At 31.4% G+C, this 14,895-nt stretch overlaps 2 protein-coding genes across 2 annotated transcripts; both read right to left on the reverse strand.

The window, feature by feature from the left end:
- Window positions 1–383: 383 nt before the first annotated feature.
- LOC149540514 (uncharacterized) lies at window positions 384–890 on the reverse strand. The gene has a single exon (XM_089802696.1). It carries the CDS (start codon window positions 888–890, stop codon window positions 384–386), a length of 507 nt encoding a protein of 168 aa, XP_089658822.1.
- Window positions 891–11,042: 10,152 nt separating this feature from the next.
- On the reverse strand, window positions 11,043–11,549 carry LOC149540515 (uncharacterized). Its single transcript, XM_089802698.1, has one exon. The coding sequence runs from the start codon at window positions 11,547–11,549 to the stop codon at window positions 11,043–11,045; it is 507 nt and encodes a 168-aa protein (XP_089658824.1).
- Window positions 11,550–14,895: the final 3,346 nt, after the last annotated feature.

Here is a 14,895-nt window from a genome sequence, read left to right on the forward strand (position 1 = left end):
TGAATTTTCAACAATCGAAGATGGCAATAAGCTTATAGTTGCGGTTTTAGAAATATTTTAATCTAATCTTTACATAATAAAAAGAGTTCAACGAAAGTTTGACTCATTATTAGGCAACGATCAAATAACATACATGCTATACAAGAGCAAGGCTTCAAATCATTTTACAACAATAGATCCATAAAAGCCAATCACAATGAATTCAATAAGACATGCACGCAATAGACTAGAGCACAATGATAAGTTGTGAAACTATCTTTAATAAAGAAATGTAGTTTTAACGGCATAAAGCATTATTAAAAAAACCCAAATATTCAACTTATGCAATACCATAATCAAACATCCGATCTAATAATTCAATGAAACATTAAAAAAAAAATAGACTATCCTATGAATTTGGCAACAGATTTGTTACCCTCAGACATGGCATGCCTACAAAGTTCACCAGGAATCATAAGCCTTGTAGCAGCTTGAACCTCCCTTGAAGTGACCGTATTCATCTTGGCGTGCTTGGCCAGTTTGCATGCTTCATTGCTCAGTCTATCAAACACGTCATTAATCAAGTTGTCCATGATGAGCATTGCCTTGCTTGAAATCCCCACATCGGCATGGACTTGTTTCAGCACCTTGAAGATATAAAACTTGTACGACTCTCTCACTGTCTTCTTCCTCACTTTACTAGCGTTTGTTTTTACTTGTAGTTCCATTGAACGATTGGGGATCTCATTGTTCTTCCGCCTTTCAGACGATGGAAAATTCGGTGGGATTGGTGTTGGCATTTTAATCTTCACAGTATCGGCAAGCCTTTTTTCCATCTCAGTATTATTTGTTTGTGCGCTTTTGGGTTTTTGCCTCGTCCCTTGCTTCTTTGGTGGTACATTGGATGCCATTGCTTATCAGTAGCGGTAATCAACTGAAGTAGAGCTCTATAAAGTAAAACAATATGCAAGAAATGATATATGAATTGGTTGTCTCCTCGCGTTCACTCCTATAAATATGTGTAATCTTAGGTTATTGTGGTATAGGTCGGCTCCTACTTTTCATTTTTTAAAGATGTTAATTAACCTTGGTCAAGGAAGTTTTCTACACTTTTGTGATAGGTGGGGCCCTACCTTTTATTATTCAAAACTGATAACCTTTGGTTAGACGAAGTTTTATTTTATTATAAGTTAGACATTGAAATAGGTAATGATTTTTGCTAAGATTAATGTATGCCAACTAAATATTAATTTATGCGCTAAATTTCCACCTTTTGGTTATAGGCAGTCTTAGTTTTCATTTCCAAAGAGATAGGCTTTAGCTAGAGGAAGTTTAATTTAGTATATACTATATATTGAAAAAAAAAAGGATAATAATTTATGATAAGGTAAATCTATGCCAATTGAATTTCTACCTTGATCACTCCATTGAAGGAATTTTTTGAATTTCTACCTTGATCACTCCATTGAAGGAATTTTTAGTTTAGATGTGTACATTATAGGTCATTGTATTTTTATTATTATTATAGCTCATAAACTTTAATCATATTAATATTATTTAAAGAGAAGAGTTAGATGTTAATTTTTGGCAAGATTAATCTATGTCAATGAAATTAGTATATTTATTCTAGGAAATTTTTATGATAAATATTTAAAGATGATGTATGTTACAAGTGGGTGACAAACAAGTCATAAATTTTGATTTTATTTTTTTCTATTTTATACAACTTTTATTTTTGAGTTAGCTTTGATTTTCATTTTGATCGATTTATGCATATAATAATTTATTATTTGTTTCTCAAATTAGATAATTTAATAATATTTATTATAATAATAAAAAATAATCATTTTACTATGGCTTATCTTGTAGTGTAATGGTTTACTTGGAGAATTTTTAAATGGTGTCTTTAATATTCAAATTTCTACACCCTTGTTTGATAGGTATATTGCCTATAGATATTTGAAAAAAAAGAAAAAAGAAAAAACATGTTCAATTAAAAGTTTTTCTATAACATTAGAAATATGAAAAATATTTTTCAATAAAATAGTAGACATTAAGAATATTCAATATAGCTAAAAAAATGTGCTTTAACAATTTTATCTTTTAATAAATTTTCTCAAAACAATTTTAAGAAATTTACATGTGTGAAAATGTTGGACACCACAAAGAACTTATTCTGGAGAAAATATAATTTAAAGTAAACTAAAATAAATTTAAATTAAATAAAATACACTATTTTGTAAAATTTTTTTGAGGAAAAACTAAGAATACCATGTTCTAAATAAACACATTTTTTTGTTTCTTCTAACCTAGCATTTATTCTAAGTTTCTTCACAAGTTAGATGCTATAATTACAAGTTTAGAATTTTATGTCTATGGTTTCATATGATTTTATAATACTATGGGACAATTTAGTTTTAACTTATGCTTCATTAACATGTACTTTCTTTTGGGTTCTCTTATAAAAACGTGGTTTTATTATAAACCATATTTCCTTAAAGCTTGTAGAGACATTAATGAGGAACATTTTCCCAAGGTGTCCAGAATATAAATCTTGTTTTTTATTAGATTAACAAGTTTTATAGGGACCTAAAACCCAGGAGTTAAAACATTAACAAGGCTAAAAATAAGCGTGAAAAGCCCAGCCAAAAGAGTTCAAGTTCAGAGGTTGTAAATAAGCACAAGGCCTAACCGTAAAACAAAGAACATAGAAAAGACCAAGAGTAGAAACAAAAAGAACCAAAAAAGGCAAAAGCCCAAACAAAAAGCCAAAAAAAGGCACAGATAGAAACAAAAGAACAAGCAATGGATTAGTCCTTGTTCTTTCTCTCCAGCTCTTGCATGACTTGAGCCATCTGGTTCTCCTCGGCCTCTTGCTAGTGTGCCCTTTGATCCTCCTAGTACTGACCATTGTTGATGTTGTCCTTTGCAGGGTCGACCACCAGTCTAGCTTCTTCCCTGTCTTTTCCTTCCTCATCTTCATATAAATCTTGTTTTCTTTTAGTAAGTGAAGGAATAAAATCATTAAATCACTTGAGAAAAAAAATTACCAACCATAATTTGAGCTTATGTAATCTCTAAAAAAATGTTATGACATTCTATTTTGTTCATCATTAATTTTTTCATCTCTTTATTATCTATATCCTTAGATGGATAATACTATTCAATTTCTAAAAATGTTGCAATTCTTTCTCATTGTTGGCATTAATGTATAAGTTTCTCTCAATAAAATTGATATTTTATTTTGATTTTTTCAAAATAATGTACTATGGATCAAGGTGGATAAGAGATTACTTGAGGAATTTTAGGAGGATTTCCATGATTTGGTTTGATTTAATGTAGGGTTTTAACAAACAAAGTGAAACCTATATGCCAAATTGGTGTCTTGAAATAAAAATAGCCTTTAATTTTAATTTTATTTGGAAGATCTTATGACTGGTATTTTCAAATTTTTTTTATGATAATTTTTACTTAGACCACTTGGCTAGTCACGGACTTGAACAAGAATACAAGCAATTTTTTATGACATGGTATGATGTTGTATATACCTAAAAAGTTTCCCAATAGTTGGTGTATTTAAAATTTAGACAATGTTCTTTTCTAGGATTTCCTTATACACTTTCATAAATGAATAATAGAAAAAAATTAAAGGGAAAATCGGTTAAAGTCCATGTAATGTAATGTTTACTACCAATAAGTTTTATTGCTTGCTTCTTATTTATTTTGTGGAGACAAGATCTCTGTTAATAAAATGAAATGATACACTCAAATCAGTCCCAATTTTTAGAACAATATGTTGCAGATTTGGAGAATGCTAGTAAATTTTTAAAGAGAATTAACATTGAAACCTTTTGAAAGGAACATAAAAATTAATATAAATCTTTGAAAAAGTAAACAGTCTCTTGAAAAATAAAGAATAAAAAATTGTGTCAAAAAAGAACAAATGAGTATCATTTTGGGACATCATTGAAAGAAGTCTAGCACTTAGAGAGTCGGAACAAAGCATAATGATGCATACAATGTCACACCCAGATACATCATCAAATCTGATTAACATTGTGACCTGATTGAGCTAATATAGCCTAATCTAAAGAAAAAACATCCAAATATTAAAAAAATGAAGAAAAATAGATTAAATAGTTAATAAATTTTTGGATATTAGCATTGATGAATCTTTAGATGGTTAGCCTAACTTAAGTTGGAATGAAAAAATAGTCAAGAACCAAATAGAATCTTAAAGGCTAGATGACTCACCATCCCTTTTCGATCTAAAATCAGTGACTGATTGATAGTTCTTTCAGCTTTCTTTGATCAGGCAGGAAATTTCCAATCAATAAAAAATTTCAATTCCTTGACATGATACAAGAGCATTGAACTAAATGTATAGTTTTTTACAACTCTTTGAGTGATTTTGTGAGTTCACTCTATAAGTTAATTCACCAATTTTTTTTGAAATGTCTTAAGTTACCATTGAACTTATGAACTAAATAATCTATTTGTTTTCTTTATAGTGACCTTGTAGGGCTAAAGTTTTAAATGGACCCAACACAAGCTAAGAGTTATCATAGAATAATAACCACAAAGATACCATTGGTAATATATGCATCAAACATATGAAAAATACCAACATCCATTCCACTAGAATTAACTTTAGTTTATAAATTAAATTAAATAATTTTTAGCGAAAAATGTACATCAGGGTTTGACACTAATATGTTGGAACATTTAATGAATTCCTTTTGTCTTGTGAGCTTCACATGAGCTCGCCTAGCCACCTCGCATCCCCTATCTTGCAACTCCAATAGTCAAAAGACACTTAATGTAGGACGTGAGTTCAAATTTGGAAAATGAGGGAGAAACTTTTGTGGATGATGGGAAGACAAAAGAGACGAAATGTTGGAGCAGCATTAATGGTTGTTTAACTTGTTGAAGAAGCCAGATATATTTGTATCTAGTTATGCTTGTTGCAAGTTCATTTTATTTACATCAGTTGTAGTTAGTTTTTCTTCTTTTGTTTCTTTTTTCTTGTCTATTTTGTAGTTTTATGCTCTGGATATGTAATAGATTGTTTCCATTTAATAGCAAGCAAGCAATCAATCTTGCATATTTCTAGTCTACTGTATTTGTGTTGTCTCCTTCTATTATTCTACAATGTCTTTAAGTTACTCGGCATAATAGAGCAACATTTCTATTCCTTTTTTGGCATTGGTTCTGTAAAATAGTTTGTGTTTCTAGCATGGGTTAACAATCTACCTTATCAAGTATTGACATTACTCGGCTTACTCTTGATTTATGGTTTTGAGTGAATTAGGTATTGACTGAGTGAGTTCCTAGTTTCCTGGAGTTAACATGCTTGTTATCCTAGTTATTTTTTTAGTTCTTTAACATGGTTTTAGAGCTATTAGGCCCCGCATCCTTGTGAGTTTGGGCATTCATTTTTCTATGTATTTAAGTTTATTGTATAGGAGATATGGTTTTGGCTTTAATCACCATTCTTTAATTGATAAAATTATGACACTTGAGCAAAGAAGATGATAACCATTATGGTTACAAATTAATTCAATGATGTAAATGGGTTTAATGATGTAACTGACCCAACATAGTATGCTTCCCTAACAAACAATCAAAAGACTTAGCTAAAGGAATCAAGGAGAAATGATACCAAAGCTTTAAGCTTGATTGAGGTAGCCATGATAGATTCAGTTTTTCCCAACATAACAATAGCTAACTATTCAAAAGAAAATAGAAAATTCTTGAGACAAAATTCAAAGAGACTAATAAAGTCCATGTAGTGAAGCCACAAATGATTCAAAGAGAATTTGATAACCTTCAAATGAAGGATAATGAGTCTATTATATACTTTTGCTCAAGGATCTTTTGTTTGATAAACCAACTAAAATTAAATGAAGAAGATTATGAGGAGTAGAGAATAATGGAAAAAATATTGAAACATCTTCCCGCAAAATATGATAATATTGTGATGACAATTGAAGAGGTAAAGGACCTTACTACTTTAACAATGGACGAGTCTTTAACAATGGATGTATCTTGTGTTCTCTTATGCGTGATCTATTATTTTTTGCTATTAGGTTATATTTGCATGTAACTATTATTTATGTTTGAGCTTAATCCTAACACTTCCTTCTTGATGTCTCACCTTAATCAAACTACACCATCCTTTGTTGATAGAGAAAAAAGAGCTCCTTTGTAATCTGACTTATGCAAGGAAAAGTATTTTTCTGGCTACCTGACGATGTTTGAGGCTACAGTACTTTTGATGATTCACCATTATCTATCTCTTTGCTTCATCCCAAATTTTCTTCTCCAAGCCAATTTTAAGAAATAAGGGGCTCTTCCCTAGAGCATAATTTTGCTTTTCCCTAATCAAAAGCTTTATTAAGACAACATGAAACAAAACCATCTTGAAAATTGAAGGATTCTATTATAGGACCATCACATTCTTTTAGGAATAAAGAATCATTAACTTCGGATGGGAAGCAAAAAAATCTCATATTTAGGTTGTGTACAAGTTTGAGAATCTTTGTCTTCTACACTTTTACTGTAGAATGGCCTTTTAAACCTTGAAATTGAAACTGTCCAAGTCAATGGACAAAGTAGAATAAACTTATAATTTTTCTTGGACTTATAAGAATTATGACACCTTTATTAGTTGACTCACTCATGCTTTCTCTTCATGAGGCTTTGAGGTTTCTTGTTGAACTTCCTTCGCCCTAATAACAAGGTAGTTATATGAGAGGGAATAAATTAGAATGACTAAAGCCACTTCATCACCAACCTCTAGTTCTTCGTCGACTTGTTGCATTTTTATTTTGTGTTCTCAGAGGTAATTTAACTTGTGAAACTTGAGACAAAAAATTCTCCACAAAGTGTGGTCGTCTTCAAAGCTAAGGTTTGTTTTCATAGCACACAAAATACCTTTTTGTAGTGCTTCTAGAAACCTTGCAACACTTTGTCATTCATGTAGATGATCTCCAAGATGGTAGGGTCAGGTTTCATCTTGCTCGTGACTTTTCTATTCAGCATGGTCATTACATAGAGTCACCAGTTTCTTGCACACATAAACAAAATACAATAGAGTTGCCGAAAAATTGTTGGGAAACAGATTTTTCTTTCGAAAAGAAATATAAAATATGACTCAAAAATGTTCCAATGGAGAAAAAAATAGAGTAACAATGGAACAAATTATCATTGACTGATAACTCTCCTCTAAATTGAGAGGTATAGCTCCTTCATAAAAAGATTTGAAGTGAATCAAATAGAAATGTATGTCTTTAACCCTAAAAACAAAAAATCTTTTCAACATAAATCCATAAACATAAGAAGAAATGTGATTACAAAATTTTGCTAGCTTAAAAAATAGTTAAAGTAAAAAGGAAGCAAGGCTTGTATGTTCAACCTTCATGTTATAGAGGAGGATGAAAGAAAAGAGTATTGAATTTTGTAAACCATTATGATAATACAGGATTGCATTCAAAACATAAAAAGAATAATTACATGATAATTACATGATTCATTCCAACCCAAGAAGTACATCTTCAGACCACAAGATCTGATGAAGATAAACCTATCTTTATTATGAACACATAAGAAGAAAACCATAAAATTAATATATTCGCATTTGCAAGTCAACTATAAAAAATGGAACTAATTACGATCCTTTGTTACAAACTGCACCCCAAAAAACATGTCCTCCTCTACCCTTAGGGCCGTCAAAAAATAATCCCGATTGTATCTTTCTTTGACATATTTAACTCTTTTTGCTATCAACGATCTTTTTCGGTATTCATAACTAATTTCTCCTTTCTTAGGGTTTATATCCCTTATCAATTCGTCGACCATAGTTTTTCATAATATTATAGTTATGATAACAATTAGGATATTACAAAGATTGAAGGGGATGTATGTCTCCCTTCAATTGAATCAGGTTCAATACTGCTACAGAAATTAGAGAATGCATTGGTCTGTCTATTCATTTGAGCTTGCTCCTTTTTCTTCACATATGGTTCTTACTCCTGACTTGATTAGCTTTTCCTTTAGATATAGACAGTGCATTGGTTGACACACAGAGAGATTGTTTTGTCATGCTAATTAATCTGAGCCTTTGCAATGGTAATGGGGATGCCTAATCCTTCTATTGATTATTTGGTTTATAAATGAGGAAAGAGAGTTAATATGTAACAGTTCCACCATCAGTCTCTGTATTCTATGGCCATTATTGTCGCATTTCCTCTGCTGATCATTCTGCAACATCTTTCTTCATGCGAGCTATTCAATAACGATTTCTACCTACAACCCAGGTTTCAAGCTTATGGTCCACACGACCTGTGAAAGAGATGCCCAGATATGATGAACTCCGACAAGCTTTGAAAGATTCTACTCATAATCCAGACTGTCCTAAATGTCACTGAACAAATACAAAATTTGAAGGCTTCATCAAACCCTCTTCAAACCATTTGCAACTACGGTATACATGTATGTATTGTGATAAAGGGTTTTTTTTTTTAACAAGAGCAGAGATCGAACGAGACAAGAGGTGAGCCACCATTGATGAGGGAAAAACTAGGAAGAGATGATCTTCATGAGTTACAAGTTTCTCAGCCAAAAAGAGCAAGGTTGGAAGATATTGTACAGCCTACTGGAGAAACAAGTGATTATCATTACCCACGTCCTTCTAATTTCAATATAGAGTTAGGTTATCAAGAGCAGAGGGGGACCCATTTTCTACAACCAGAGCAAAGTTTAAGTTTTGATAATAATAACAATAATCCTCTTATCAAAGACCATCTTTCTCCTTTTCATCATCAGCTCCAGCTACTGGAACACCATTGTTTGGCTCAGATAATGTTAACATGAATCGAAATCCTTATAGTCAGCAACCTGTACAGTTTACTCGTGTCCCATCTTCTTTTACAGGCTTATCAATGCCTAACGAAGGCTTGTATAGTAAAGGTGGTACTTTTGTTCCATATGACAGACGGGGAGAATTGTATTTGCAAGGCCTCACAAGGCACATTGAAAGTAGAACCATTACTTATTCAGATTTTCCAGTTCAATCTTATCATGTCTTCTTATTCAAGCTTATCGATGGATGCTTCTTGTACTCGGCTTGGTCAGACTAAGAGACTGAACTGGAAAATCTGAATAAGTCATGGTTCTACTTTCAATGTGCCTTGTGAGGCCTTGCAAATACAATTCTTCCTATCTGTTACATGGAACAGAAGTACCACCTTGACCATACAAGCCTTCGTTAGGCATTGATAAGCCTGAACATGAAAATGGGACATGAGTAAACTGTACAGGTTGCGGCCAATAAGGATTTCGATTCATGTTAACATTATCTGAACCAAACAATGGTTTTCCAGTAGCTGGATGCTGATGATGAAAAGGAGAAAGATGGTCTTTGATAAGAGGATTATTGTTATTATTATCAAAACTTAAACTTTGCTCTGGTTGTAGAAAATGGGTCTGCCTCTGCGCTTGATAACCTAACTCTGTATTGAAATTAGAAGGACATGGGTAATGATAATCACTTGTTTCTCCAATAGGCTGTAGAATATCTTTCAACCTTGCTCGTTAGAAATGCAAGTAGATAATGATAGTTAGAGATTTAGCTCATCCACAAATTGGTGTACAACATGTGCAGAACTATAGCAACAGTAGTGAAAATTTAGATCCCACTCTCGCCTCCTTATTGCCAAGAAATACCAAGAGTTTGAGGGACATATACCAAGATGAAATGTATGACAAACACTTTTATGCAAGTGTAAGCTTTGGATTATTTTTTCATAATGATCCAATTTATTTTGAGGAAGCACTGAAGGAAAAGAAATGGTGTAAGGCCATGGATAAGGAAATAGATGCAATAGAGAGAAATGACACATGGGAGCTAACTGATTTATCTCCCAAGAAGGAAGTTATTGGAGTCAAATGGGTCTATATCAAAAAGTGCAATGCTGAAGGAAAAATAGATAGGCATAAGGCACGATTGGTTGTCATAGGGTAGAAACAATAGTATAGTCGAGAGTATGATGAGATATATTCCCCTATTGCAGGAATGGACACTCTATGCATTGTCATAGTAATTAAAGGCCAACAAAAATGGAAGGTGCTTCAAATGGATGTGTTGTCATTGCAATTGCAGACCAACACAAATACAAAAATCTAAATAAGAGGTTAAAATACAGTAATAAATTGTGAATCTTTTATTTGAAAGATCTTGAATTCAAATCTATTGAAACTTTTTAAAAAATAAAAAATTAATTAATTATAAAAATTAACTCTGACTTTGACCTATTACTCATTAAAGAACATTAAAAATATATCATAAATCAGAAAATCCATATCGCCAATTAAAAATACTAGATCAGCATCCCCAATCGTGTTTGTACTAGGCTTCTCTTAACTATCAAAGGACAAAATGAAACCCCCACCAAGGTAGGGTAATCTATCTCAATTTGATCCAAATATAAAGTATTACAAGAATGGTAATCGTTTCACTAATTTGCAGGCCAAAAGATCATGCAGATCAAAATTAGGGCCAAAACTTTAGTGATCTAATTTTTATTTTTATATTTCAATTTCCATATGGACCATCTTCTGATTAGGTTTAGATCCTGATGAATCCATCTAAGTTATATTACAAAGAAATGTTAGTATTTATTTCTACTTGATATGAATTTTCAACAATCGAAGATAGCTGCAGTTTTAAAAATATTTTAATCTAATCTTTACATAATAAAAAGAGTTCAACGAAAGTTTGACTCATTATTAGGCAACGATCAAATAACATACATGCTATACAAGAGCAAGGCTTCAAATCATTTTACAACAATAGATCCATAAAAGCCAATCACAATGAATTCAATAAGACATGCACGCAATAGACTAGAGCACAATGATAAGTTGTGAAACTACCTTTAATAAAGAAATGTAGTTTTAACGGCATAAAGCATTATTAAACAAACCCAAATATTCAACTTATGCAGTACCATAATCAAACATCCGATCTAATAATTCAATGAAACATTAAAAAAAAAAATAGACTATCCTATGAATTTGGCAACAGATTTGTTACCCTCAGACATGGCATGCCTACAAAGTTCACCAGGAATCATAAGCCTTGCAGCAGCTTGAACCTCCCTTGAAGTGACCGTATTCTTCTTGGCGTACTTGGCCAGTTTGCATGCTTCACTGCTCAGTCTATCAAACACGTCATTAATCAAGTTGTCCATGATGAGCATTGCCTTGCTTGAAATCCCCACATCGGCATGGACTTGTTTCAGCACCTTGAAGATATAAAACTTGTACGACTCTCTCACTGTCTTCTTCCTCACTTTACTAGCGTTTGTTTTTACTTGTAGTTCCATTGAACGATTGGGGATCTCATTGTTCTTCCGCCTTTTAGACGATGGAAAATTCGGTGGGATTGGTGTTGGCATTTTAATCTTCACAGTATCGGCAAGCCTTTTTTCCATCTCAGTATTATTTGTTTGTGCGCTTTTGGGTTTTTGCCTCGGCCCCTGCTTCTTTGGTGGTACATTGGATGCCATTGCTTATCAGTAGCGGTAATCAACTGAAGTAGAGCTCTATAAAGTAAAACAATATGCAAGAAATGATATATGAATTGGTTTTGTCTCCTCGCGTTCACTCCTATAAATATGTGTAATCTTAGGTTATTGTGGTATAGGTCGGCTCCTACTTTTCATTTTTTAAGATGTTAATTAACCTTGGTCAAGGAAGTTTTCTACACTTTTGTGATAGGTGGGCCCCTACCTTTTATTATTCAAAACTGATAACCTTTGGTTAGACGAAGTTTTATTTTATTATAAGTTAGACATTGAAATAGGTAATGATTTTTGCTAAGATTAATGTATGCCAACTAAATATTACTTTATGCGCTAAATTTCCACCTTTTGGTTATAGGTAGTCTTAGTTTTCATTTCCAAAGAGATAGGCTTTAGCTAGAGGAAGTTTTATTTAGTATATACTATATATTGAAAAAAAAAAAGGATAATAATTTATGATAAGGTAAATCTATGCCAATTGAATTTCTACCTTGATCACTCCATTGAAGGAATTTTTAGTTTAGATGTATACATTATAGGTCATTGTATTTTTATTATTGTTATAGCTCATAAACTTTAATAATATTAATATTATTTAAAGAGAAGAGTTAGATGTTAATTTTTGGCAAGATTAATCTATGTCAATGAAATTAGTATATTTATTCTAGGAAATTTTTATGATAAATATTTAAAGATGATGTATGTTACAAGTGGGTGACAAACAAGTCATAAATTTTGATTTTATTTTTTTCTATTTTATACAACTTTTATTTTTGAGTTAGCTTTGATTTTCATTTTGATTGATTTATGCATATAATAATTTATTATTTGTTTCTCAAATTAGATAATTTAATAATATTTGTTATAATAATAAAAAATAATCATTTTACTATGGCTTATCTTGTAGTGTAATGGTTTACTTGGAGAATTTTTAAATGGTGTCCTTAATATTCAAATTTCTACGCGCTTGTTTGATAGGTATATTGCCTCTAGATATTTGAGAAAAAAAGAAAAAAGAAAAAACATGTTCAATTAGAAGTTTTTCTATAACATTAGAAATATGAAAAATATTTTTCAATAAAATAGTAGACATTAAGAATATTCAATATAGCTACAAAAATGTGCTTTAACAATTTTATCTTTTAATAAATTTTCTCAAAACAATTTTAAGAAATTTACATGTGCGAAAAAGTTGGACACCACAAAGAACTTATTCTGGAGAAAATTTAATTTAAATAAACTAAAATAAATTTAAATTAAATAAAATACACTATTTTGTAAATTTTTTTTGAAGAAAAACTAAGGATACCATATTCTAAATAAACACATTTTTTTGTATTCTTCTAACCTAGCATTTATTCTGAGTTTCTTCACAAGTTAGATGCTATGATTACAAGTTTAGAATTTTATGTCTATGGTTTCATATGATTTTATAATACTATGGGACAATCTAGTTTTAACTTATGCTTCATTAACATGTACATATATAATTTTTACATATTTTTGTATAATGACCTCAAAACCCTTTCCAAAATTTTATCCTACTAGCAAACTAGTTCTTCCAATTGGAACTTAGAATGGAACTCAAATGAGTAACTGAACTTATTTTATTTGCATACCACATTGAATAAGAATTAAATTGTTTCCTTTCAATTTTTATATTAAGGAGTGAAGTTTTGGCCACTATGTGTTTCTTGCAAGTTGTTGTATTGTTGATAGGTGGTAGGTTCATATACATCATACCCTCTTTTGTTTGTTAGAAATATTACATTAATTAGGTTAATTTCTAATAATGGAATGTTATATTTGTTTGATTAATGTAGTAGGGGGAATGTTAGAGTTATTAAATTAATTAGGCTAGTTTCTAAGTTTAATTTAAATAAATAAATTAGTTAAATGTATAGTTGCTAGACATAAGTAGTTTGTGCAAGGGAAAATAAGGCTATATAAAGATGCTTACACATCAATGCATATAATATTCAATATCAATTTCGTATGCATTTGAATGTATTTAGAAAATTTGAATTAATAAAATAAAATCAACATTTTATATTTTAGCCCTTTCATTTGGTATCAGAGCCACATACATAGGTAGTTGAGAGTTAACCCTGAGATGAAAATGTGTTGTGACTAGCAGTGATGACAATGTTTGTGTGACAAAATGTTTGTATGCAACAATGAAGTTTTCAAGAAATACTCACAAGAATTGTAGTCATTAGAGAAAAAAGAGGAATGATACTAGTTGGTAGAAAGAATATATGTTTCTAACGGTATGAGGAGTTGAAGAAGAGAAAATCCCTATTAGCGCATTCAAAAAAATGGATTTAGGAATGGAATCATTGCCAAAGAACAATATTTGTTAATATTAGATTACTACACGAAAGTGAAGGGAGAAGCATCATTAAATTTAGTTTTATTCTCTCTCACACTAAGATAATGAGTAGTGCTACCATGTGTCTATCCGGTATTCTATGAGATCATCAATTTGGAGTGTATTTGATGTTTCTAGAACAAAGATTTTGCTTGGCCTTTCATAATTTGCAAATTGCCTTGGTTCATATGTTGGTCAACTTGGAGAACCATTTCTTGCAGTGTTAATGCATTTTCATTTAAAAATTTGTAAAGAGTTTTCACTTTTCTATTGTGCATTTTATTCCAATTGCTTGATTTTCTTTCAAAGCAATCAAGAAGAAAATGGATAAAATGACTGCTATTGCTAAGTTTGAAGTTTTTGAATTCTACACATGGAAAATTAAGATACATTTGCTTTTTATTGAAAAAAAAATCTATGTGATATTGTATGTTGTTTGGTGAAAAAGCTAGAAGATTTTTGCTATAAAAGATAGAAGTAAATAGGAGGTTGGAGGCAATGGATGTTCGAGGATTTTTATCATCTCAAGCTAGCTTCTTGTTCAAAGATGATTATTGCATGGGAAGCAACTATTTGTGTCCTTGTATCTAGGGCTTGGCAGATTCATCCCTGAAGATAAGAGGAGACTTGATAGATTTGTGTCCCTAAAGAAAAGAGGGACTTGGCTTTGTGATTGTCCTTCTATGGAGTGAAGGGAGGCAAGATTTGAAGAATGACATTAGAGACACTCGGAGGAGATGTCGACTTTTCGAGGAAAGGCATCCTTTTATAGTGGTGATTGTTTCTATGGCACTTGAGGAGGCATTTGACACACTCGAAGGAGATGTGGACTTTCAGAGGAAAGGCATCTTATGTGCAACACCAGAGGAGGCATTAGACACACTCTATGGAAATGTGAAATTTTTTAAGGAACTATGTCTCCTTATCTAATGAGGTGGAAACAACCTTAATATGAGGACA

This window comes from Cupressus sempervirens, chromosome 9 (genome assembly GCF_028749045.1).
Source record: "Cupressus sempervirens isolate cs-2001-9-10 chromosome 9, ASM2874904v1, whole genome shotgun sequence".
In the NCBI taxonomy this organism is placed as follows: Eukaryota; Viridiplantae; Streptophyta; class Pinopsida; order Cupressales; family Cupressaceae; genus Cupressus; species Cupressus sempervirens.

Coding starts and splice junctions, on each gene's coding strand:
- LOC149540514 (XM_089802696.1), bottom strand. CDS start 890: ATGGCATCCAATGTACCACCAAAGAAGCAAGGGACGAGGCAAAAACCC.
- LOC149540515 (XM_089802698.1), bottom strand. CDS start 11,549: ATGGCATCCAATGTACCACCAAAGAAGCAGGGGCCGAGGCAAAAACCC.